This window comes from Ahaetulla prasina, chromosome 7 (assembly GCF_028640845.1).
Source record: "Ahaetulla prasina isolate Xishuangbanna chromosome 7, ASM2864084v1, whole genome shotgun sequence".
NCBI lineage: Eukaryota > Metazoa > Chordata > Lepidosauria > Squamata > Colubridae > Ahaetulla > Ahaetulla prasina.
In genome coordinates, this window is record NC_080545.1 from 102,042,945 (window position 1) to 102,068,912 (window position 25,968).

Below are 25,968 nucleotides of genomic sequence, written 5' to 3' on the forward strand. Positions count from 1 at the left end.
TCTCCATATTCTTCTACCAGGTAGCCTGCTCTGACTTTACACCATCCATACATCCTGGATCAGACCTGCTTTTACCCACATCTTAATGGTGACAATGGGAGGAACCAACTACAAGAGCCAGAAGCTCAGAACCAACATTTTGAGAATTACAGGCTGTGGTTCCTGGCAGACGGGGGTCTCTACCAATTGCTCAGGGTAGCACTGGGGAGGGGAGGGGCTGCAATCCAGAGACGAACAGGCGGGTTTCACGGCTGAGACGAGTGCTCGTTCTTCCTTCTGGGGAGGGGCACATGAAAAGGGGGTGTCCTGGCATTGTTGGAGGACATTCAAGGTTCTTCTCAACTTCTGTTTCCCTCCTCAGGTCTGGAGATGCTTCTCATCACTTGCTTCGTCTTTGGCCTTTTGGGCAGCCTTACCTGGGCAGGTAAGTTGTTGCCAGCATTGATGATATATCCCACTTTTTGTTATGAAAGAAGTCCAAAAGCCAAATTGTTCTTAATAACTAATAAATACATTTTAAGAGAGAGGCTAATGATACGCAAAGCAATCAAAGGATTACTAGGTATAATTTATTTATTTATTCACTTTCTGTAGCCACCCAACTCAAACAGTTGACTCTGGGCAATTCTAAGGTTATAAAATAATTAAAACAGTAAAAACATCCACAGAATAAATAAGTACAAGCAGCAGCTGTGATGATTAATCATTAATTTCTAGAGGGGCTTGAAGATTTTAAGCAGTGAACAGCCTGGGGACTGTCAGCGGCCAGTTCAATGGGAGAGAGGTTAATAATGTCTTAGCCTGAGGATTTTCACTTAGTGAAGAAGGCAAGAAGTCTAGAGAGGCTCAGAGTCTTCAGGGTAGCCCAGAGATCTAGAGCTACAACCTTCAATGCCCTAGACAGACTGTAGGACAAGCAAGAAGAGCAATGGATCAAGTGAAATTAAGAGAAGGAAGGAAGACATCAGTGCAAGATGAATTTGTGGAGCAAACATAAGTAAACATTCTGCGGAGAAGTCTTACTTGGATTCTGGATCATTAGCAGAATAACAGAATAGCGGAATAACAGCGTTGAAAGAGACCTTGGACTTGGAGATCTTCTACTCCAACCCGCTGCTCAAGCAGGAGACCCTCTACCATTTCATACAAGTGGCTGCCCGATCTTTTCTTAAAAATCTCCAGTGTTGGAGCCCCCACAACTTCTGGAGGCAAATCATTCCACTGACTAACTGTTCTCACTGTCAGGAAATTCCTCCTTAGTTCCAGGTTGCTTCTCTCCTTGGTTAGTTTCCATCTGTTGCTTCTTGTCCTGCCTTCAGGTGCTTTGGAGAATAGCTTGACTCCCTCTTCTTTGTGGCAGCCCCTCAAATATTGGAAGACTGCTATCATGTCACCTCTAGCGAAAGAAATAAGAAAATAACTGCACTGCCTTTATCTTGAAGGCAACTTTTTATTTTCCATTTATGTATGTGTGTGCCTGCGTACCTCCAGACCTTCATAGCCCTGTTGGTTTGGCCCTCCACAACAGTCTCAGTTTCTTAATGTGGCCCCTTTGGGAAAATTGATTGTCCACTGAACTTTGGAATGTCAGGGTTCCAAGTAATACATCCCATTCAATAAGAATTTCCGAGGCAGGCAATTTCCTCAAAGAACATTTTATGAAAAGATAAAGGTAAAGGTTCCCCTCGCACATACGTGCTAGTTGTTGCCGACTCTAGGGGGTGGTGCTCATCTCCGTTTCAAAGCCGAAGAGCCAGCGCTGTCCGAAGATGTCTCCGTGGTCATGTGGCCGGCATGACTCAACGCCAAAAGCGCACAGAACACTGTTACCTTCCCACCAAAGGTGGTCCCTATTTTTTCTACTTGCATTTTTACGTGCTTTCGACACTGCTAGGTTGGCAGAAGATGGGACAAGTAACGGGAGCTCACCCTGTTACACGGCAGCACTAGGGATTCGAACCGCTGAACTGCCGACCTTTCGATCAACAAGCTCAACGTCCTAGCCCCTGAGCCACCATGTCCCTTTTATTATTTTATTATTTTATTTTATTGGGACATATCAAATTGGCATGTTCCTTGTGAAAAACCGGCTCTACATTCCCGCCAGTTTTACACCCAATTAAAAGTAAAATTTTATTACTTCTGCCCAGAGTCTCCAGTCACATCGTCCAATCAGCATACAGTCCAGTTGCTAGGTGACCTCGGTCTCCACCTTCCGAACACCTGCAGAAATGTCCTTGATTCCCAGGGGAAAGAATTTTAATTTGGCTACAGCACCCCAGCTATCTCTATATCCCCCTTCCCTGCCTCTCAGCTCCAGGCTGTATCAGCCCTGAAGCAATGTGAAGACTAAACCAGGGTTGACACCAAGAGCCATGGCTGTGTCCCTCACTTGTGCTCTCGTTCCCTTTGCTTTCTCATTCTGTTTCTCCAGATGATCCAAAGGCTCGGACTGCCTGTCCTTCTGGAAGCTTTGCCAATAAAGAGCAGAGCCAGTGGTATTGCTACAAGTTCTATGAAGACCTGTTCACCTTTCAAGAAGCTGAGGTAACTACACCTGAGGTACCTCACCTGAGGTAACTCACCTGAGCAGGAAGAATCCCCTTCATCTGGCCCAGAGTTTTTCCAAAGTGCACAATGCCAAAAAGTTTATGTCATTTTTTTTTTAAATGAAGAGCGCCTGCTGTATGACTCTCCCTTAAAAGAATGATAGAAGTCGAAAAGAAATATAATATTTTATTAAGTAGGTTGAATTCCCTTCAATTTAGTACTTTGAAAATAAATCTGAATGGGTTTAATAGGCAGGCTTCACTTCAATATCTGAGTGAAATTTGTCAAGGAAAGTAAAACTGGAATGAGACATCTAACTGCTACATTTAAATGGTATTGGATATTGTGTGGTTTAACACGTTGTGCAACTTGGCTATTGTCTTATCCATGTTGTGGGACCAAGGATAACAATTATAGGATTAACAGGTATCCTCACTTAGCAACCATTTGCAGTAATGACAGTGATGGAAAGGTATCTTTATGGCCAATCCTCACACTTATGGCAGTTGCAATTTACTTAGCAATTGCTTCATTAAATGACTGAATTGCCAGTCTCGATTGTGGTTCTTAAATGAGAACCTTCCAAAATTCAAGCCATTTTGTTTCAAAGTGGTCCCTTGTCTCTAAGAGTGTCTCTTTATTTCCACACACAAACACCCTCCTCCTTCCCTCTTCTCTCTCTGTCTCCCACACTTTGTTTGTATGTCCCACTTTTTTATGGATATCCCACTTTTGACACCACTCTCATACCTCGCTCATAAGCGTGAGGGTCATCCTGAGAGTCATTAGAAATGTCAGGAGCTGTCAATCAATCCATACAGCCATAGGATAAAAAGTTGTCCTACATCTCAGGCTGTACTGGTTTGATCAACCCGTGTCTCACCATTTTAAAAGAGAGAGAAATAAATTAAAATACAAAATGCTATGTTGATTAACAGGTATAACAATATTACAAAGTCCATATCGTGTGGTCCCCCTTTGAGAGGGCCTTCCTTCTCTACCCAATCTGCAAGACCCTCCAGATTGGTAGGCCTGGATTGTAGCAGTCCTGCAACGGAAAACCTGGTTTGTTGGTGATAAACAAGCAGCCACCGTCAAGGAGCAAGTCTGAAGGAGCAAGTCTTTTCTCTTCAGAGGGTATTTTTGGTTCTTCTCTCTTTGCAGGAAGAGTGTCAGTTCAAATGCAAAGGTCATTTAGCATCTTTCACAAGTGACACCCAAGCAAAATACGTCAACGCCTACATCGTTAAAGAAAACATAGGGAAGAATTGGATCTGGATTGGGCTCCAACGACTTTCGACATCCAATATCGTGAGTATTCGATCCTCCTGTCTCTGAGCAATTAGTAGCTGTTTCCATACATTTCATTTCATTTATTGAATTTCTCTACCGCCCTTCTCCCAAAGGACTCAGGGCGGTTTACAGCCAATAACATAATACAGATGTTTCTTGAGTCATCCTTGAAAAGACCAGCAACTTGTTCCATCTCCATTCTCTGATGCTCGTTTTGTCCCAATGTTGGTTTAAACACAACACCATCCCATCGCTGCTCCTGACACAAGGAGACACAAGGACAAAAGATCCCAATGCTAGCAGTTCATTCTCCCCAGAGTCCGATTCCCCTTCAGATCACAAAGAAGCAGATCTATAGTCAGCAAGGGATTTCTCTCTCATAGGATTTATTCCAAATTAAGCTAAATTGGCTCAGTGTTTTTCAATAAGAAAACCGTTTTTTTTCTACCAGGGAAGTATGAAGAGCAGGAGGAAGGGGCAGGGTTGAAAACTGAAATGGAAGGAAACATGGTCAGGAAACACCTTCATCCGATGAAGGACTTTGAGTCCTCAGGTTTTGAAGGAATTAGTTGATGGTTGGGATGAACTTTTGGGAATTTGAGAAATCCTGGAGACTGGTGGAACTGGGCCTCTGGTGGCTCAACAGACTAATGCAGTCTATTATTAACACAGCTCCTTGCAATTACTGCAAGTTCAAGCCCCACCAGGTTGACTCAGCCTTCCATCCTTTATAAGGTAGGTAAAATGAGGACCCAGATTGTTGGGGGCAATTAAGTTGACTTTGTATATAATATACAAATGGATGAAGATTATTGCTTAACACAATGTAAGCCGCCCTGAGTCTTCGGAGAAGGGCGGGATATAAATTCAAATAAATAAATAAAACTGCCAGCAGACCTGGAGGTGGAAAAAAGACATCCTTGCCTTTAAAAGGGGGGAAGGCACAATGCAAAAATGCAGCTGTAGACAGTCTGGTATTGATACCTGGGAAGATTCTTGAGGAGCTGGTGATAAAGAGATTGATCACAATAAGCATTTATTGTGAGCACAATAAGCATTTTGAAGACAATGGCATAACTCCCAGATATCTGTATGCATTTGTCCGGAATAAATCCTGCCCAATTATCTTCATCTCACTGTTTCCTCAGGTAGTTTAGTAGATTATGGTCATGCTGCGGACATAATATATCTTGATTTCAGCACAGCATTTGAAAGCATACAGTACTCCAGTAGATTGCCGACCAGCCAGCCAATTTTGTCTCACAGCATCTTGAGAATTAAGGGAAACTCATCGCTATCTTGATAATTATATTCCCATAATGTAAAATTGAAAGAGATTTGGAGATCAATTTTTTGCTCTTTGAAGATACCTTTCATATCTCACTACAACTTTCTCTCCCCCAAGATAAACATGTGTCTTGTTTCCAAACTTAAGTTCTCCTAAAGATTTCTTTCTAAGCCCCTTATCATCTTGATTGTTCTCCTCTGGACACTCTTCAATTTATTTATTTATTTATTTATTTATTTTATTCAATTTTTATACCGCCCTTCTCCCGAAGGACTCAGGGCAGTATACAGCCAAATAAAAATCCACAATATACACTTTAAAACAAAACTAAAACAAAACATATTGCAAAATGGCCAAAATTTAAAACAGTTTAAAACCCTAAATTATAAATAGCCCCAATTAAAATTTAATAAAAACTTCTAAGCCAGTCCCGCTTGAATAAATAGGTGCGTTTTCAGCTCACGGCGAAAAGTCCGAAGATCAGGCACTTGACGTAAACCAGGGGGAAGTTCGTTCCAAAGCGTAGGAGCTCCAACAGAGAAGGCCCTTCCCCTGGGGGCCGCCAGCCGACATTGTCTGGTGGACAGCACCCTGAGAAGGCCCTCTCTGTGTGAGCGTACGGGTCGGTGGGAGGCATAAGGTAATAGCAGGCGGTCCCGTAAGTACCCAGGCCCTAAGCCATGGAGCACTTTAAAGGTGGTAACCAGAATCTTAAAGCGCACCTGAAAGACCACAGGAAGCCAGTGCAAACTGCGCAGGATTGGTGTTACATGGGAGCAACAAGTTGCTCCCACTATTACCCGCGCAGCTGCATTCTGGACTAGCTGCAGCCTCCGGGTGCACTTCAAGGGCAGCCCCATGTAGAGACCATTGCAATAATCCAAACGGGAAGTGACAAGAGCATGAGTGACCATGCATAAGGCATTCCGGTCAAGGAAGGGGCGCAACTGGTGAACCAAGCGTACTTGGTGAAAAGCCCTCTTGGAGACGGCCGCCAAATGATCGTCAAACGACAGCCGCCCATCCAAGAGGACACCCAAGTTGTGCACCCTTTCCATTGGGGCCAATAACTCACCCCCCACAGTCAGCTGCGGCTGCAGCTGGCTGTACCGGGGTGCCGGCATCCACAGCCACTCCGTCTTGGAGGGATTGAGCTTGAGTCTGTTTCTCCCCATCCAGACCCGTACAATTTGTCAAGGCCCTTCCTGAAACACAATAGCCAGAACTGGACACTTGTCAATATTTTCATTGTTGCTTTGAATGAAGGAGTGTTAAACTGGGATAGATAATACCCTAGAGTAGTGACACAAACCCCATTCCCTTCTAGCACTGATGATGTTAGCTATTTGGGTCATGAAACTTTCTGCAAGAAAACATTCAAGCTCAGAGAGCACAAAGGTCTCCAATCTGAGCTACAAATATCCTTCTATTAATGTGAAGACGTTTTGCTTCTCATCCAAGAAGCTTCTTCACTTCAACACCATTGGGACAACCATGACCTGGGTGCCTGAGAATCTCCATAGATAGAAAGAGTTTAATTTTCAGGAAAAAATGGGATCAATAACCCAAACTCCCAATCACCAACCACAATGTACTTTATTCTGTATTGCACAGCTTACTGGATGGCGCTGGAATGATGGGACACGATCCAGGTATACCAGATGGCGCGCTGGAGACCCCAACAATATGTTTACAGATGAGTTTTGCGTTGCTCTCTCTCCTCAGACTGGTCAGTATGAAAAACCTTCGTTCCTTAGTGTGGTTGGAGTTTGCATCTGTAATTCCAGGAAAGGAGGGGAGGGGAGGGAAGATGGGAAGGGAAGACAAGGAAGGGAAGGGAAGGGAAGGGAAGGGAAGGGAAGGGAAGGGAAGGGAGATGTCCATACAAATCCTGGAAATAATGCTTCTTTTTTGAGGTGGCTGATTTAAAGTATTTATTGGAGAACCTTAACAGGCAAATGTTAGCTATTTTTAGAGTCTCATAAAATGATAGTTCCTCCTCTCAGCATTTGTCGCAGGGGCAACCTAGTCTAACTGCTTCTATCTGCTATTTCTCATTCAGTGTCAAAGCTGGAGAGGTTTGTGAATGCCTGGTTTTGTTTCAGACATTTATATTTCCATGGCCACCCAGTTCAATCAAGGGGACTCTGAGTGGCACACAGCAACAAAAAATAAACATACAACCTCAAACATCAATTGTATTTCATTTTAAAAAGTAAGCCAGATGTGCAAAACTGCAATCTAAATAGAGTAGATTAATACGGTGTTTTTCAAGATGAGCCACTTTAAGAAGTGTGGCCTTCAACTCCCAGAATCCCCCAAGCAGAGACCCAAAGGCTTGAGGAAAGACCCGGCTCTTAACTGCCTTTATGAAAGAGTCGAGTCTGTAGTTGTAGCTCAGCAGGAAGATTGTTCTAGAGCAGGGGGGCAGCCACCGAAAATGGGCCCATCAGAGGGGAGCTGCAGCATGCAACTGAGCTGAACTGGAAGGCAGAGTTAAGCTTGTCATCTGTCTGAAGTCTTTCTGTCGCCACAAGAGACCTTAATCCATCCCCCCCTTGAATTCTGTTGAGCCTTATCTAATGCCAATTTAGCTTTGACCTTTGGTTAGAACATAGAACATAGAATGATAGAGTTGGAAGGGACCAACTTACTGCAGGTTCAAGTCCCACCAGGCCCAAGGTTGACTCAGCCTTCCATCCTTTATAAGGTAGGTAAAATGAGGACCCAGATTGTTGGGGGCAATAAAAGTTGACTTTGTATATAATATACAAATGGATGAAGACTATTGCTTAACACAATGTAAGCCGCCCTGAGTCTTCGGAGAAGGGCGGGATATAATTTCAAATTAAAAAAAAAAACTTTACTCAAACCGTATAACATTTCAGACAAATGGTTGTCCAATCTCTTTTTGAAACCCTCCAGTGAAGGAGCATCCACAACTCCTGAGTGCAAGCTATTCCGTTGGTTGATTGCTTTCACCATTAGGACCTTTCTCCTTAGTTCTAGGTTGCTTCTCTTTTTGGTTAGTTTCCATCCATTGTTTCTTCTCTTGCCTTTTGGTGCTTTGGAGAATAGTTTGACACCACCACCCCTCATCTTGATAGGAGCCACTCAGATATTGGAAGACTGCTATCATATCACCCCTGATCCTTCTTTTCATTCAAGTAGAATGAATGATTGCAGTTCCTGCAACCGTTCTTCAGATGTTTTAGCCTCTGGCCCCTTAATCCTCTTTGTTGCTCTGCTCTGCACTCTTTCTAGAGTCTCAGCATCTTTTTATATTTGGGTGATCAGAACTGGATACAAGCAGTGGTGGGATTCAAGTAATTTAACAACCGGTTCTCTGCTCTAATGATTTCTTCCAACAACCAGTTTGCCAAACTGTTCAGACAGTTAACAACCGGTTCTCCCGAAGTGGTGCGAACTGGCTGAATCCCAACACTGGATACAAGACTCATGACTAGATTCTTGTGTATAAAGGTAAAGGTTCCCCTCACACATATGTGCTAGTCGTTCCCGACTCTAGGGGGCGGTGCTCATCTCCATTTCAAAGATGAAGAGCCACTGCCGTCCAAAGATATCTCCTTGGTCATGTGGCTGGCATGACTCAATGCCAAAGGTGCACGGAACACTGTTACCTTCCCACCAAAGGTGGTCCCTATTTTTCTACCTGCATTTTTTACATGCTTTCAAACTGCTAGGTTGGCAGAAGCTGGGACAAGTAATGGGAGCTCACCCCGTTACACGGCAGCACTAGGGATTCGAACTGCTGAACTGCCGATCTTTCGATCAATAAGCACAGCGTCTTAGCCATCGAGCCACCGCATCCATAGTATTCTTGTGTCTAGGTGGTGATAATAAACTCTTCTGTGCTTCAGACTCAATGAATCTTCCTGGTTATTTGCACCTGACACTGCCCATGGGAGAGCACATGGGCTAGGCAGTTGTTCTTGGGAAAATGATGCAAGTAGCCCAATTTAATGGTAATAACCTCCCATGTTCCTTTCTTTCAGAGCGCTTGGAATGGGTTGATATAGACTGTAATAAGAAACTTTCATTTATCTGCAAATGGACTCCCGCTTAAGCCAAGTCTGCAGATGGAGTTAGAGGGGCTCCCCATTGATTGGAAACCTGAGCTGAGACCTTCTTCATGTGCAAAACTTCTTTGCCCGAAAGACCAGCTGAATGTCAAGCAGTTGGTTCCTCTAATCTTGCTTCTCTTCCCCTCTTTCTGAAGACCTTGCCGTCCCCTTGATAATAAAGTCTATTGCTCAGCTCTTGTCTTGCATTTGGCTTTTCTTTCCCAGGGGATCCAGGGCCCCTCCCTGAATGAGTCCCAGAGGGAAGAGGGTGTTGTGTCTGCAGGGGAATTTCTGGTCACAACACACACAATGCAACCTTATTGGCTCACTATGGTGCTGGTGTGTTTTTCCACAATTATGTCATTCTTCATGCAATCAGAAGCAACCTATTTGGGCAGACCAGGTTGCCCTGATAGACCAGTCTCACCAGAAAAGGCGCTTAATCTCTCCCCTGGTGTAGCTGACAAAGCAAGGAGAGCCCGTGGCTTAGAGGTCAATACATCTACCTAATATATAAGCAGCCCAAGTTTGAATCCCAGAAAGGTATGGCTACCTGAAGAGAGCTAAATAGCTTGGAATAGATCTCTACTAGTCTCCCTTTCCTTCTTTGTGGGAGAATATAAATTCTTCATGCAATCGCTCCCAGTAGTTCCAAGGCAGGGTCTGCCCCCCCCCCACAGTTTTCCTGTTTCCCTTTTTAAAAACAACCCTTCCAAGACGGTAATCTTTGGTTCCCTTCATTCTATTAAAAATTTAAAAAATATATTTAAAATAAATAAATAAAAACAACACCTCAATCTGGGGAAAAAGAGGATTTACGGTCCTATGTTTGGAGTTAATGTAGAAAGGAATGAGGAAAAAAAGGAAGTCGGGGTTTCACTCTTTTTTCTTTGCTAGAATTCTAAAAAATGATTTGAGATACCAAAAGGGGGAAAGTAGACACCAAGCCACCTGCCCCCCCCAAAGTCCTTTTTGCATTGCCTGCCATTTGGGTTGGGGCTGGGCTGATGACCACCGAGTCTCCCGAGCAGAGATCAGAAAAACAGAGCACAGAAAGGAGCAGAAAAATAGAGATACGTTTTTCCTTTCTCCTGTTTCCCCATTTTTTGTGCGTTCTGGGTAGGGAAAGTAGAACCACGACCTCCTCCTCCTCCTTTCAAACTCCCCTTCCTTCTAGCACTGATGCTGTTTCCTAGTTGGGTCATGAAATGTCTTCATGAAAACAACCAAACTCAGAGAGCACCAAAGACCCCACGGTCCTCCTTCTCCTCTTCTTCCTCCTCATCCCTGCAAACTCCCCTTCCTTCTAGCACTGATGTTGTTTCCTAGTTGGGTCATGAAATGTCTGCATGAAACACAGTCGTCCTCTTCCTCCTCAACAGATTCTCAACCCTCCAATGAAAAGGAGGTGAAAGTGCAAAAAAGCATCAAAGCATCAATGGATGGTCCTTCTTAAAAGATATTGAGAATCTCTACAGACTTTTAGCCATACAATTTGGGATGAAGACCCTTTGAATGGTGTGGGAGGAGGAATGGGCTTCCAGAGGAAAAACTGCAGACTACAGGAACCATTTGCACCACTCAGGTGATCCTGAGGACACAGATAAACCTCCAAGCGGCCTCAGTGACCCTCTAAAAGGATGCAAATGACCAGCTGTCTGCAAAGAATAGAAATCCTTCCATTCCCCACTGTCAAGTCAGAGCTGAAGAAGTGAAGATTAGAATAGAATAGAATAGAATAGAATAGAATAGAATAGAATAGAATAGAATAGAATAGAATAGAATTTTATTGGCCAAGTGTGATTGGACACACAAGGAATTTGTCTTGGTGCATATGCTCTCAGTGTACATAAAAGAAAAGATACGTTCATCAAGGTACAACATTTACAACACAATTGATGAGAATTGGATGAGATTGGATGAGAATTGGATGAGATTGGATGAGAAGCGAAACCTCTTCAAAAGAAAAAAACAAAAAAGTCCAGTTGCCTCCTGAAAAAGCACCGTTGGGACAGCCCTGACCTGGATGACTGAGAATCTCTACGGATTCTTTAGAGATGCCCTCCCCCCCTCCCCCTTAAAGCTGAGCCTCGCCCTGAAGAAAATTCAAAGGTCTTAAAGCTTTGGACCTCAACCGTCTCCTGGGTCTCCAAAATAAACAAGGCCAGTCATGCTAAAGCAGAATTTATTCGACTTTCTGGCCCATCAGGATGATCATCCCCTTGATGAGTTTCCACCCATTGTTTCTTGTCCTGCCCTCAGGTGCTTTGGAGAATAGTTTGACTCCCTCTTCTTTGTGGCAACCCCTGAGATATTGGAACACTGCTATCATGTCTCCCCTAGTCCTTCTTTTTATTAAACCAGACATACCCAATTCCAGCACCATTCTTTATATGCTTTAGCCTCCAGGTTCTTGTGCACCACTTTCATTTTTCTTGGGGAACACACAAATGCGAGGTTCAAAGAGAAAATGGGGTTTTAATGGGGTTTTATCATTTTAATTGTAATTTTAAATTTTGGCCTATTTAAATAAGTTTTTTAATTAGTGTTTTATCTTGTATTATATTTGTATTTTTATCGGGCTGTAAACCGCCCTGAGTCCTTCGGGAGATAGGGCGGTATAAAAATTTGATTAAATAAATAAAATAAATAAATAAAAGCATCTCCAAATGAAGAGAACCGCTCCAATCTTGATTGCAGAAAATATGACTTCAGTAACAGAGTTGTTAATGCTTGGAACACACCACCTGACCCTGTGGTCTCTTCCCAAAATCCCCAAAGCTTCAACCAAAAACTATCTACCATTGACCTCACCCCATTCCTAAGAGGTCTGTAAGGGGCGTGCATAAGAGCACTAACTCTTATGTTAACTCTTATGTGTCTACCATTCCTGTCCTATTGTTTCCTTTCGTTATATCCAATTAATATAGTTATTACATACTTATACTCATATATATGCTATATTGTATAGTTATTTCATGCTTATGCTTATATATACTGTGTGACAAATAAAATAAATAAATAGAACGCTGCTCTCCAGCCATTGAAAACCTTCCTCCTGGCTTCCTTCACCTCCTTGTTGTGGAGGCTGTAGATTAAGGGGTTCAGGATGGGGGTGACAATGCAAAACATTATGGAAATCAGGGCGTCGCTTTCTAGGGAGTAGCCAGAACTTGGCTGGTTGTAGTTCAGAAACCCGTTTCCGATATAAAGAGTTACCACAGCAATGTGTGATGCACAAGTGAAGAAGGCTTTGCGTCTGCCGGTATTGGAAGGAATCCGGACAATGGAGGCCAAAATACAGAAATAGGACAGGATGATGAAGAGGAAGGGACCGAGGCCAACCAAGAAGCTGGTGATGGGATTGGCCAATTTGTTGGCCTGGGTATTACTGCAGGCAATTTTCAGTAGTGGAAGAACATCACACCACATATCTCTTTCTGGACCTTCCCTTGGCTGTTTAGAGAATTGGGCTGTGAGAGCTTAGAATCTAAGGAGGTCAACAAAGGTCATCAGTTGCCCACTGGTGGGTGTCCCAAGATGGATGAAATAAGTCCTTCGGGGGTTTTGAGTTTGGGACTTCAACCATCTCCTGGGTTCTGCAGAATAATGGAGGGCAGTCATGCTGGATAGATTTTATTTGACTTTCTGGCCCATGAGGAGGAGCAAGGTCAGATCCAAGCTACAGAAAGCATCCATTAAAGCAGCAGTTACCAACAAGGCGTACAAGAAGATATTCCAGGGGGTGCAAAAACTTGGGCTTAGAAGTTTCATATGTATAATATATATGTATAATTCTATGCATATATTTATTTATTTATTTTAAAGGGATGGGAGAATATAGCAGAAGAGTTCTAGGAGTGCGAGGTATAAGTTTGGGACCCCCTGCATTAAGGGAAGGGGTGCAGAGCAGAGATTTTGGCAGGACTTCATCGCTTCCCCAGACTTCGCCAGGCGCTTCGCTCACTGCAGAGCAAGGAAAGGAGCCATTTGCACTAGAATCTGCACTGGCAGATGAAAGGATAGGCGGTGTCACAGGGCGTATCGTTCCAGTTCTTGTAACCTGGACAGCAAAAGAAAAAGTTTTGCAGTGACTCCCTCAGACTCCCAGAATATTCCAGTGGCTCTGACCTCATCTGCAGGGCAACATGAAGAAACCGCAGGTGGAGAACGTCATGTGCAAATATGGGCTTTTGGTCCAGCTGGTTGCCTAGCCAACAAATCAGGATAGGGCAACCAGGCTTTGCCTGCCAAGCTCTGCTCAGCCACAAGATGGCAGCAAAAAGTTTGAGTTTTGCTGTTGTTAGTTGCGAAGTTTTGTCCGACCCATCGCAACCCCATGGACAACATTCCTCCAGGCCTTCCTGTCCTCTACCATCCTCTGGAGTCCATTTAAGCTCACGCCTCACCTCTTTTACAGGTGAAAATTGGATGGAGCTTTGATTTCACTGTCAAGACTGTTACATTGACCCTCCCCCCCTCTTTTTTTTTTACCATCTGCTAAGGACATCCCTGGATGATGGGTACGGGAACCAGTATTGTGGCTTGCAAAGAGGCCCCTCAATTAGACTTTGTAGCTTGCACAGAAGAGCAGGGGCATGCTGTGGTTGCAGCTGTGATACCCTGGCCAGATTGTATCATCGCTGGCTGGGACTGTCCTAACTCTCAGCAGGGAACTCTACTTGTAGCATGGATACACCTCACCTGCACCATCTCTCCTTCACTGCAAAGCACACCAGGAAAGCTTGCATACTGAGCCCTCCCTCTGGATGCTAAACACTAAAATCATCTGAGATTCTTCTGGCTGCAATGGGAGTAGATATTTGATATATATTTAAGCAAGACAAGAAACAACAAAAAGCTAAATGTCCTGTGACAACAAAGGCCTTTGGGAAGAAGGTTAAGATGGAGCTTATGTGATGATGGTCCTGTAATGTGTCCAATCACGCTTGGCCAATAAAGAATCCCTATTCCAGTTCTAGTTCTAATGCTATGCTATGCTATTTTCCCCTATCCTTTTCTCTATTATTCTCTGTATCCTATCCTATCCTATCCTATCCTATCCTATCCTATCCTGTCCTGTCCTGTTCTGTCCTGTCCTGTCCTGTCCTGTCCTATCCTATCCTATCCTATCCTATTTCCATTCCATTTATTCTATTCCACATTTTCTATTCTATTCCATTCCATTTATTCTATTCCACATTTTCTATTCTATTCCATTCCATTCCATTCCATTCCATTCCATTCCATTCTATTCTATTCTTAATAATAGGTATATACAGTTTGAGTGTTTGAAGGAGTTATGGCCTTCATTTCTATTTATCCCACAGAGGTTTGTGTTCCCTTTGCTCTAATAGGGTGTTCGACTGTGAAAGCTTAGAAACCAAGGTATCAATAAAGACCATCAGTTGTCAAGGGGTGAGTGTCCCAAGATGGATCACATTTGTCCTCATTGTTGGAAGCACACCCTGAGTTGTGTCCCCACCATCTTGCCATACCTGTCGGGGTCCAGAGGTGGACACAGTACTCTTTGTTATCTTTGTTGTTGGGCTCTCCTTGATTCCAGGACAAGTAGTCAACGCAGGATCGGTCTGACCACTCCCAGATGCGTTGCTGGAATGACAGGGAAGCCATGTTAGCTAACAAAGGCAGGGGGTTGGATTCTGTAGGGCCCCGATCAGAGACGAACATTTTCAAGACAGATCAAATATATCATCTCTTTCTTTTTCAATCTATCGATCAGAATAGACCTGGAAGGGACCTTGGAGCAGGGGTGAAATACTACCGGTCCAGACCGGTTCGGGTGAACCAGTAGCAGAGATTGGGGCTGGTTCACCAAACCGGTAGCAATTGCTGGCTGGCCATGCCCCCGAACTGGCCCATGACCCACAGCCCTGCATGCTTTCCTGCCTTCCACTTGGCCTTCCCGGCATTCCCATGACCAGCTTGTGAAGACAGGCAAGCGAAAGACCATGTGGAAGGCAGACAAGCATAGCAGGGCTGCGGGGAAGGGAGCTAGCAGCCGACTCCCTTCTCACAGCCCTGTCATGCTTGCCTGTCTTCCACGCTGCGTTTCCAGTCATCCCCAATGTCCGCTTGCCATCCGAGGTCGGCGTCCAGCCCAGCCCGGGCAATGGGTGGGTGGGCGGCCCTTGGTGGAGACACAGCCACTGCTCTGGGGCTGAGAGGGGCAGCGGAGGTGTTCCGGGAGGGCAGGTGCCAGGCGGATGTCCCGCGGCTGCTGCTGTCAGCCTTACCAACACACTGGGCCCATTGGGATGATGGGCATGCGGAATATGCTGGCGGAGGATCTAGAAGGTAAGCCGATGCTGGCGGTGGGGAGGGGAGGGAGACCTGCTGTGCTTGGCCTCGGGGGGGACATGGCAAGGCTCACTTACCTTTTGGGCCTGGTGCACCCGGCTTTCTTGGCCGGCTTCCACAGGGCCTTTGGCTGACTGCCACCCATTTGCCTTTCCCCCTGCATCCAGCTCATGATAGGGGATGCAACACTTTTGGGCCGGGCCACCCACCCTCGGGTCCCTGAAGGACAGGGTGTGCTGCCACCTTCACTGGTGCTGGCACCGCAGCCGCACAGGAAAACCCCCCAGCGTGGCACAGTTCTAGGACGGTGGGAGAGCCCAGGCAAGCTCTGTCCCCCCCACCGCCACTGCTGCCGGGTGCATCCGTGCAGGAAAACTCCCCAGGAAGGGCTCTATCTATATGCCCAGACCAGGTGTGTGTGTGTGAGAGAGAGAGAGAGAGAGAGAGAGAAAGAGAAAGAGAGATAAGAAAGAAAGAAAGAAAGAAAGAAAGAAAGAAAGAAAGAAAGAAAGAAAGAAAGAAAGAAAGAACTTATGCACAATTGTGCCCAAAATTTTGGTGCTAAGCAATAGCATTAAGTAACTTTCACCACATTTTACAAGTTGGCCACACCCACCCAGTCAAATTACCACCAAGCCATGCCCACCAAGCCACGCCCACAGAACCCGTAGGGAAAATTTTTGAATTTCACCACTGCTTTGGAGGTCTTTTATTCCAACCTCCTGCTCGAGCAGGAGACCCTGTACCATTCCAGACAAATGGCTGTCCAGTCTCTTCTCAAAAACCTCCAGTGATGAAGCAGCCACAACTTCTGGAGGCAGGCAGTTTCACTGGTTAATTGTCCCCATTGTTAGGATCTTTCTCCTTAATTCCAGGTTGCTTCTCTCCTTGAAGAGTTTCCGTCCATTGTTTCTTGTCCTGCCTTCAGGGGCTTTGGAGAATAAGTTGACCCCCCATCTCTGTGACAGTCTGTCAAAACTGGAATACTGCTATCATGTCACCACTAGTCCTTTTTTCCTCTAGACTAGCCATACCCAGGTCCTGCAACCATTCTTCATAGGTTTTAGGTTCCAGGCCTTCAATTATCACAGCTGCTCTTCTGTCTGTCTGTCTGTCTGTCTGTCTGTCTGTCTGTCTGTCTGTCTCTCTCTCTCTCTCTCTCTCTCTAACACACACGCACACCCCTCAGCTAAGAATGGTGGTGGTGAAACTTGAACATTTGGATAAGTGACAATGCTGAGATCCGGAAACAGAAAACCCCAAAGAAAACCACCTTTAAATGTCCATGGAGTCACCAACTCAGCTTCAAAGCCTCTGTGCCTGATGCCCAGCTTGGTGGCAGCACTGAACAATATTGACCAGAGAGATAAATAGGATCAACCCCATGAATGTGGTGGGAGAGTATCTGCAGAATCCCAGGACTATCGGTTATTTTATTTTTTTTATTTACATTTATATCCCGCCCTTCTCCGAAGACTCAGGGCGGCTTACATTGTGTAAGGCAATAGTCTCATTCTATTTGTATTTTTACAAAGTCAACTTATGCTTGGAAGCTGAATAACATCCTGGGAATTTGGGGGGGAGGTGGATGTGTGATTGCCAGTAAAGAGTCCTTGTGTTCGGAAAGTCACTGGGAAATGAAATGACGTCCAAGAAAATTTTCCTTCCTTTAACATGGTCAATATAAGAGCCATGGTGGCGCAGAGGCTAGAATGCAGAATTGCAGGCTAATTCTGCTCACTGCCAGCAGTTCAATTCTGACCAGCTCAAGGTTGAGTCAGCTTTCCATCCTTCTGAGATTGTTTGGTTGGCGGCACTATGCTGACCCTTGGAGAGGGCTGTAAAAGCACTATGGGGCAATATAGAAATCTAAGTGCTAGTGTTATATCAAGCATTTTTCAGGAATTGAAAATGCAATTTATCTCCCTCTCTACCTCCCTCCCCCCTCCCCCCTCTCCCTTCTGTATTGTTGCCAGAAAATGACATTTCTACTCAGGAATTTACCAGGAACTAAACTCAATTTCAGAGAAAGTTCTCTACTTTATATATGATTATGTATTTTCCAGAATTGCAAATGCAACAAAACACAAGCTGAAAGCCTGCTGGGAGCAGAAATGAGTAAAATCTGCACACACAAAAAGAGGGGAGGCAAGAACAGCCCTCCCAGGCCAGTCCCTGCAAGTCCCTGAGTTAATGGCCTACCAGAGTTTCAAGAAGGTTTAGAAGCCACCCAATGGGCCAAAAAGAAGAGGTCCGATTGAAGGAGGAGCTGAGTGTGAGAAGGCCTTGATCCTGGGATGTGGGTCAGAGCAGTGTCCGGTCCTTTGGCGCTTTAAAGACAGTGGTCAGTTCTTTAAGTGGGCAGGAAAGGTTGGCGAGAGGAAGGAGAGACAGCACTGCGATAAATAACAATTTTCAGAGGTTTTGTCCAAGGCAAGAGATCCCTACCTCCCATTGGACGAACCATCCCAAAGCCCCTTAGAAATGGTAAATATGGATCTGGGAACATTATCAGCAGAAAGAGACCTACTTTCCGTGGGTCATTCAGTCCAATCCAGACATGGGTTTTCCTTGTGAGATAGTCAGAGATATACTCAGCCAAGTCAGCTGATTGTGCCATGCTATGGATGGAGGCGAGGTGGCAGCCTGGCTTGTGTTTCCTGCAGAACATCTGGAAAAAGAACAGTAAAAGACCCTCCTTCAGCAGAGAAGCTGAAGTTTTGGGCATGTAGGAAAGAGCAGAGAGCTGACTGAAGGGTCCTAGCCACCCATCTTGATTCTGTTGACCCCTGAGGATGTCTTTGCTAGAGTCTGCAGCTCCTGAGCAGCTCCTTACATGATCACCTGTGAATAAATTGTGAATGTATTCATTGGTTAAAATCTCAGATCCCCATCACTTCAAACTCAAGGTGGTCCCAGGATGTGTTGTGTCTCGCTCGCTCCCCCTGCCGCAGCCGGGCCCCTCTTATCTCCTGCCAGACGCTGATAGTTCAGAAGAATGTCCTGGCGTGCCTCCAGCTCCCAGCCCTGGCACCATGCCCGGACAGGCCGAACAAACAAACCTCCCTCCGATAGCATGTGCGCCTGAAGCCAGCCACGAGCTGAGATTACCAACAGCTGGAGATGAAACGATGCAATGGATAGACCCATGCTTCCAGAGAATGGAGAGGCGACGTCAGCAAAAGGAAGGGAGGGGCAGGCCTGGATAAGTGCTGAGTTGTGGAGCCACACCTCATGGCCTATATAAAGGATCTGCTTTCTGGCATTCTCTGAGTCAGGCAAAGGCTAACTTGGATTGCTGAAGTCACTTCCTGGTCTCCTGCCTGCCTTGAGAACTCTGATAGGACTTTGGCAGAGCTGCAGAGGCACGCTTGATACGGACTTCCACGACCCGGCCGTCAGCGGAGGAGTGGGACACGACAGGATGTCTGAAGAGGCCAGCCAGAGTTGGTGGCAAAACCTCAGGAAGTCTATTGTCTGGAAGGCATTCACTCAACATTGCACATTGGCCATGAAAGACTATATCTATATGAAAGCCCATATTTTGCACAGATACTTGCATTTCAGGCTATCCTAAAATCATGATCTTTACTGATTTTTCACACACCCATCCAGGTCCTCCTTGGCTCTGCCTGAACTAGGAAATTCACAAGCGCACAAACACTTCTAACCTCTGCACTGGTCCAGTTCTTTTGTTCCTCAAAAACCTTGTAGCACAACCCATTCATGGGGAGCCAGTCACGTGGACAACAGCCGCCTTTGGCTCCTGTGTGGGAAGAGAGGAAGCTGAAGGGGAAGGTGGCCAGGAGAAAATGAGGAGGGGGAGGAGGAGGAAGAGGAGGGGGAGGAAGAGGAGGGGGAGGAGGAAGAGGAGGAGACAGCTAGGTCTACAAATGAGAAGATAACCAGGAGAAAAGGAGGAGGAGGAGGAAGACTGGTTTCTTCAAGACCCAAGCTCTTGACAGGGCAAAGTGTGTGGATCACATCTGTCAGTCCAGAAGGATTTGCACTTGTCTCCTGGATGTCCTATAACTGCTCAAGGGTCTCAGAGGATTAAGATTTGTGAGATTGTCCCTCCCACTACCCACCGCCCAGGAAAAGATCTTCTGAAGATGTTCCTGCCAGATGCTCAGCTCTTAGATCTGTGGGGAAAGGCCTTCTCTTGTGTGGCTCCCATGGAAACTAATCCCTAGCAAGAGCTGGAAGGTCCTCTACTTACGCAGAACCCAAATTATGCAAGCATGTATGTTTTGCTAAGTGTTTAACCTGTAATTGTATTCACGATTCTGAATTTCAGTTGCATGAATTTTGCTTTGTTGCAAACAGTCCTGCTGGCTCTTGGCACAGATAGATAAGGCGGGATCTAAATTGCACAATAAGTCAAACAGGAATAAAAGTAACTTCAGGGAGAGGAGGCACTTCTCCAAAACATCTCAAGGTATAGGACAAGAAACTTTCTAACAGGGAGGACAACAAACCAGTGGAACAGCATGCCACCAGAAGTTGTGGGTGCTCCATCACTGGAGATTTCGAAGAGTCTAAAAAGTCATTTATCTGAAATGGTAGAAGTTCTCCTGCTTGAGCAGGGGGTTGGACTAGAAGACCTCCAAGGTCCCTTCCAGCTCTGTTATTCTATTCTATTCTATTCTATTCTATTCTATTCTATTCTATTCTATTCTATTCTATTCTAATGCTGGGGGTCTAATTAGGAGGAGATTCAGATGCAAAAGACTTGGCCTCTCTGGACACGAGAGACCCTTCTCGAACTCACCACTTAGACAGAGGGCCACAACCTGCAAACCGAGGATCACAAAGATGAATCGCCCCATGGTCTTCTTTTCTTTCCTGCAGAGGGGAGCAAAGGGGGGAAAATGAGAAGGGGAAACGAGAGCTGTTCAAGGTCCCAATCAGAAAGGGGAACCCCCTGTTCAATCTGGTCCCAAGCTTAGAACCCCAATTTTTGTCTTGCAGATTTGCAGTCATTCAGATGGACCCTGTTTCTCTCTTCGTGGCCATGCAACAGCTTTGATGGGAGCCCAGTGGCTGTCATTAAATTGCTGCACAATGGCCAGGATGGGGATAGGTTTCCTGAGAAAGTCTCTCACAGGAGGACCTGTCTCTCAGAAGAAGGGGGTCCACCTATTCTCCAAATCACCCGAGGGCAGGACAAGAAGCAACGGATGGAAACCAATCAAGGAGAGAAGCAACCTAGAACTAAGGAGGAATTTCCTGACAGTGAGGACAACCAACCAGTGGAAGAGCTTGCCTCCAGAAGTTGTGGGTTCTCCATCACTGCAGGTTTTAAGGAAGAGTCTGGACAGGCATTTGTCTGAAATGGTATAGGGTTTCCTATCTAAGCAGAGGGTTGGACTAGAAGACCTCAAAAGTCCCTTCCAACTCCCTTATTCTGTTATTCTCTCCCAGAGATTCCCAAGAGATCCCTTGCTCTCTGCCATAGAAACCCTCCTCCAGATTTCCTGCTGGAGAGAGACACGCAGGAATGGTCTGATGCCAGGATCTCATCTGCCATGTTCCCACAGGTAGACCAGCACTCACCTGTCCCTCGGATACTTCAGTCCAACTCTGGGTCCTTGTCTGGAGTGTTGAAGTCCAAATAAACAAATGAAAGGGGAGATTGAAGTAGGATGATGTTACTCTGTGCAGAAGGAGGACAGGGGTAGGTTATCCCCGGTCAAGTCTTTTATATCCCCAGGCCACATAACCCACAAACTGAATATCAGGGTGTCAACAGTTGCCCTCTTTTCCCAAATATGGCTTAAACTTCTATAGCAGTTAAAATATAGAGAGACGTGTACATAGGCTGGCCAAAAGCTTTCATAATATAACTGCTATTTCAGCCAGTTGCTATCTCTACATGCTTAATTTAGTAATATTTTAGCAATATTTGCAAGGCTGTGGTTTGGCTTTTCCCTGCCCACTTTTTCTCAATTCAACTGGTGACCTTCATTGTGTCATTTAGGATTGTTCAATGTGGGGTTGAGGTTCACCTGGAATCAACAGAAATCCCATCACTGGGATGGAGAAATGGCTGCAGAATTCTGGGATAATTAGGAATGGACACTTCAGTGACCATCTCAGAATTTACCCATGGAATAAGATCATGGGTAAGATCTTTTGGGATCAGGGACAATTAGAGAGAAGCCAAGTGTTGGGTCATGTGGTCCTCACATGTTGAACCTCTTAAGTCTGACTCCAGTGAGTGGGCATAGAGGGTCATCTTGGAGTGGACAGTGCTACCAGGCAGCCCCCCCGGCCAGAAGAAAATAGAATTTCTTGTGCAAAAACATATTTCTTTGACTTCTTAGAGAGGCCAAAATATTCATACTTTTCGTATGGAGTCAGAAGGGTCAGAATGTACATGCTATCAATCAATCAATCAATCTGATTAATTTCCAGGGAGTCAGGTTGTGTGACCTTATCATGTTCCAAATCTAAAATAAAATCTGGGAATCTCTGCTTAGTCCTGGGACAGATGTGGTGTCTCCTTCCTAAGGTGGATTTCCCATGGGTCTCATTCTCCCTTCTCCCCTCTTTACTCTTCTCTGCAACGAAGGAAGGATCCTCACTTCCACCCCATTCCAAAGCAACCACCATTCCTCACTAACCTGTTTTCCAGCTCCCTTCTCCTGCGTGCAGGGCAACAAAAGAAGACCATGTGACTACCAGTTTTAAAAAGTTCATTCAGACCTTCCAACTTCTCAGGGGAAAAAAGATGTCACAAAGCAAACTCCCAGTTGATTGATGCGGCTCCCAGTCACGTCCCTGCAGCCTCCCCACCCTGAATGGCAACCCCGGTGGGCAGGGTGGGGCCAGCCAGTGGTGGTTCGCTGAACTATGCAAAAACTTAACAACCGGTTTGTCTGAACCGGTGCGAACCAGCTGAATCCCACTTCTGTCTGAACCCCTTCCTGATTTGACCCCCCCAAATCCTCTCCCTGAAGTTGCTTTGATTCCTGTTTGGCTTATTGTGCGATTTATATCCCGTCTTTATCTCTCTGCTCCAAGACCGAGGGCTGTTCGCAACAATGCAAAAACAAAGCTAAATTAATACAATTAAATTTCAGAATAATGAATATAATTGACGGTGAAATGCTTTGGAAAAGATACCTGTATTTATCATTAAAAGTGGAGTGTTTCCACCCCTTCCTATGGATTGCTCTCCATGGGACCCTCACAAAAGAAGGTCCCTTAATTCTGAGCACCTGGCAGGGGCATCTTCAGAAGGACCTCTCCTGGGCAGGGGGGGGGGCAGGGGGTTTTCAACAAATACTCTTAGTCCTTGAGCCACTTGGGGAGATCCAGGAAGCCAGTGCAGATCCTTTAGGATTGACCCACACGATCCCTGTACTTTCCATTGGTCAGTATCTTGGATGCTGTCTCCTGCAGCAATTGCAATTTCATCTTTCCCAGGTAAACCCACCTGAAACCCATTGCAGTAGCCGAGAGATGTTGTCACCAAAATTAACAGTTGCTAAGTCCAGCTGCTTCAGGAATGTTCACCATTGGCACACCAGGTCCAAGTGTGCAAAGCTTAGACAGGGTTAATCTGGTTCTGGCTTTGTGTGGTTCACTGAATACGAAACTAACCAATATGGACAGATTCACGCCAAGCATGAAACTGCAAGGAAATTAATCCAGATTAAACCTCCCCAATTGTTAAACATCTTGCAAATGTAGAATTTGGGTCTATAACACAAATCAGTTTCAATTTATTGTCACCAACAATGTTTGCAATGCAACAAGGTAAGCATATTCTGCAGACCCTGATATCTCCTCCTCCTCCTCCTCCTCCTCCTCCTCCTCACAATCCCCACTTCTTTTAGTCCTGATAATATTCCCTAATTGGTTCATGAAACATCTGCAAGAAAACCACCCAGCTCACAGAGCACCAAGGACCCAATGGACCTTTTCCTCCTCCTCTTCCTCCTCCTCCTGGTCTCCTGGTTGTCTTCTCATTGAGCTTTCTTCCCATATAGGAGCCAAAGGCATTTATCCCCATGACTGGCTGACAGGCAGTGTGTTATGTTACAAAGTCTTCACAGGAAAAAAGATCTGGATGAAAGCAGAGTTAGAAGTATTGTGATCCTGAGATTATCATAGCTGAAGCAGAAGGGAACTCTAGGCAAATCCCCTCTGGCTGGCCTGCAGCAGATGGTCACTAGCCTGGGTACACGAAAAGAAAGAAAGGATCATCGTTTCAGGATAGTCTGAAATGCAAATAATCTCCGGTCCTTATACTGGTGTAGGCGTTCATGGCCCATATCTGTTGGGCAGTGTTGAGTTTCAGGGTTAAGGGAACACCTTGTAGACAACTGATTTCCTGATGTCTCACTGGCATCTTCATTTCTCCTTGACTTTGAAGTGATGGAGGCCTCGGATTTTAAACAATGGATCATGAATTTAACTCAGGAGCTGTTCCAGAGCTGCAGATACCAGCAAGGATATCAGGAGAGGTCAAGAAGGTGGGTAGGAACCATGCAGTCAGATCCCTGCTCATTTCTTAAATGGACACGCATACACATATGAGACTCTGGAAAGAGTGCAGAAAAGGGCAACAAGAACTAGCAGTGTTCCAGTATTCGAGTGGCAGCCACAAAGCAGAGCTGAAAGCAGGAGAAGAAGAAATGGATGGAATCTAATCAAGGAGAGAAACAACCTAGAACTAAGGAGAAACATCCTAACAGTGAGAACAATTAATCAGTGGAACGACTTGCCTCCAGAAGTTGTGGGTGCTCCATCACTGGAGGCTTTGAAGAAGAGATTGGACAGCCATTTGTCCGAATGGCATCGGATCTCCTATCAAGTAGAACAGGTGTTGTGCAATCCCTTGACAGTCTACCCACCCACTGGAATGAGATCTGAGATATTAGATTTAAGAGGATCACGTGACCCAACACACAGCTTCCCTCTACCGGTCTCTCTTCTCAAAACAGAATGACCTTGTTTTTACATGGGTGAATTCTGAGATGGTCATTGAAGGGTCCACTCCTAACAATCCCTAAAGGACATGATCAGCTTGACTCCAACTTCAACCCTGCCAAGTCCTGCTGTGCTGACTCATTGTGGTGCTGGTGGTGATGGGGTGGTCCTGGCAAGAATGATGTCAACCCTGAAGCTGACTTGACTGTGGACGTTTTCTTTTCTGTGGTTTTTTTTCCTGTCGGGATTTCTGTTCACATGGCTTCAGGATTGACACTTTTTGGAGCCGAACGGGGGCGGGGGGATAGAGATAAATGGGATTTTGTAGCCGAAACAAAATAGCTGTCAGCCTCCGCTTTAATTAAGTGTATTTCTCCTACTAGACTGTTTTACTGTTTTATTACCTTGTTAAAAGTTTGCTCTACTGAGTGTCTTATATGATTAATGGAGGAGGGGGAGGTTTTTACTATTCCCAGCGTTCGGCTGACATTGCATGTGTGGGAGAGGGAGTTAGCCTTTTGAACAGACGTTTGAACTGTTTTGGCGCGTGAATGTAACGGCAGCTGCTGGCCTCAATTTCCACCCTGAAGATTGACAGAGGGAAAATATCGGAAGTGAAACTACACGTGGCCAAGGAGGAAGATGACATTGGATAATTACTGTATGACCTCTAGTAGGGGGAGGGTTCAGGAAAGGATATTACTCTGTGGTTTTGATTTACTTCCATTTCTGGCTTAGCTTGAATCGTTATCAGACTTGCTTAGTAAAAATTACCAATTTCTTCAAAATGATGGAGTTGGGTTTTTATTTTCTTAAGTACTGATCTGAGGCAAGTTGACAATAGCTCTCTCATGCGTCAAGGACATTTCAACTGCCGGCTGGCTACAGGAAAAGGAAAGGAGTAACCAGGCAACCAGCCCATACCTAGATTGGACAATGTGATTTATTGTTGGATTCGACCGGAAGCGTCACGGTGAGACAGTCGGGGAATAGCGAGCTCCTATGAGCTTTGCGAAATCCCGGGCTGACAAACCGATGCCGAGGGATCTTCGGACCAGCTCCATCCTGTAGGGATGAGGAAGAAAGAGAGGCATCTTGGAAGACCAAGAGGAACCATTAGGTTCCTCAGAGGTCAGAGAAAACTCTTTGACTCAGCAATGGGGGAGGTGGCCATAGCAGCCATGATTAAGTTGGAGCAACTGGACCAAGATTTTGAGCAGGAGCAGTGATTTGGATGGAATATTGAAGCCGGGCGAGTGAATAGAACTAAGGAGAAATTTCCTGACAGTTAGAACAATTAATAAGTGGAACGACTTGCCTTCAGAAGTTGTGAATGCTCCAACACTGGAAATTTTTAAGAAAATGTTGGATAACCATCTGACTGAGATGGTGTAGGGTTTCCTGCCTGGGCAGGGGGTTGGACTAGAAGGCCTCCAAGGTCCCTTCCAACTCTGATGTTATGTTATGTTAATACCAACTCACAAGAAAAAT

General features: G+C 45.3%; 2 protein-coding genes across 2 annotated transcripts; one reads left to right on the forward strand and one right to left on the reverse strand.

Annotated features, from left to right (window-relative positions):
- The first annotated feature begins 369 nt into the window (after window positions 1-369).
- Window positions 370-9,218, forward strand: LOC131202622 (C-type lectin lectoxin-Phi1-like). Its single transcript, XM_058191727.1, has 5 exons — window positions 370-424; window positions 2,435-2,547; window positions 3,715-3,861; window positions 6,746-6,860; window positions 9,148-9,218. Exons 1-5 carry the CDS (start codon window positions 370-372, stop codon window positions 9,216-9,218), a joined length of 501 nt encoding a protein of 166 aa, XP_058047710.1.
- A 3,931-nt stretch (window positions 9,219-13,149) lies between these two features.
- LOC131202382 (C-type lectin mannose-binding isoform-like) lies at window positions 13,150-20,366 on the reverse strand. The gene is made up of 5 exons (XM_058191315.1): window positions 20,309-20,366; window positions 19,209-19,303; window positions 18,068-18,208; window positions 14,715-14,829; window positions 13,150-13,279 (listed from the first exon to the last, which is right to left on the reverse strand). The coding sequence occupies exons 1-5, from the start codon at window positions 20,364-20,366 to the stop codon at window positions 13,212-13,214; spliced, it is 477 nt and encodes a 158-aa protein (XP_058047298.1). The 3' UTR covers window positions 13,150-13,211.
- Window positions 20,367-25,968: the final 5,602 nt, after the last annotated feature.

Bases quoted from the DNA above. Each gene is read 5' to 3' on its own strand.
- LOC131202622 (XM_058191727.1), top strand. From the start codon at position 370: ATGCTTCTCATCACTTGCTTCGTCTTTGGCCTTTTGGGCAGCCTTACC. The intron at 3,862-6,745 runs GTGAGTATTCGA...TGTATTGCACAG, and splicing joins GACTTTCGACATCCAATATC to CTTACTGGATGGCGCTGGAA. The intron at 6,861-9,147 runs GTCAGTATGAAA...CCTTTCTTTCAG, and splicing joins TGCTCTCTCTCCTCAGACTG to AGCGCTTGGAATGGGTTGAT.
- LOC131202382 (XM_058191315.1), bottom strand. From the start codon at position 20,366: ATGGGGCGATTCATCTTTGTGATCCTCGGTTTGCAGGTTGTGGCCCTC. The intron at 14,830-18,067 runs GTAGGTCTCTTT...CTGTCATTCCAG, and splicing joins GACTGAATGACCCACGGAAA to CAACGCATCTGGGAGTGGTC. The intron at 13,280-14,714 runs GTATGGCAAGAT...TTTGCTGTCCAG, and splicing joins CCACCTCTGGACCCCGACAG to GTTACAAGAACTGGAACGAT.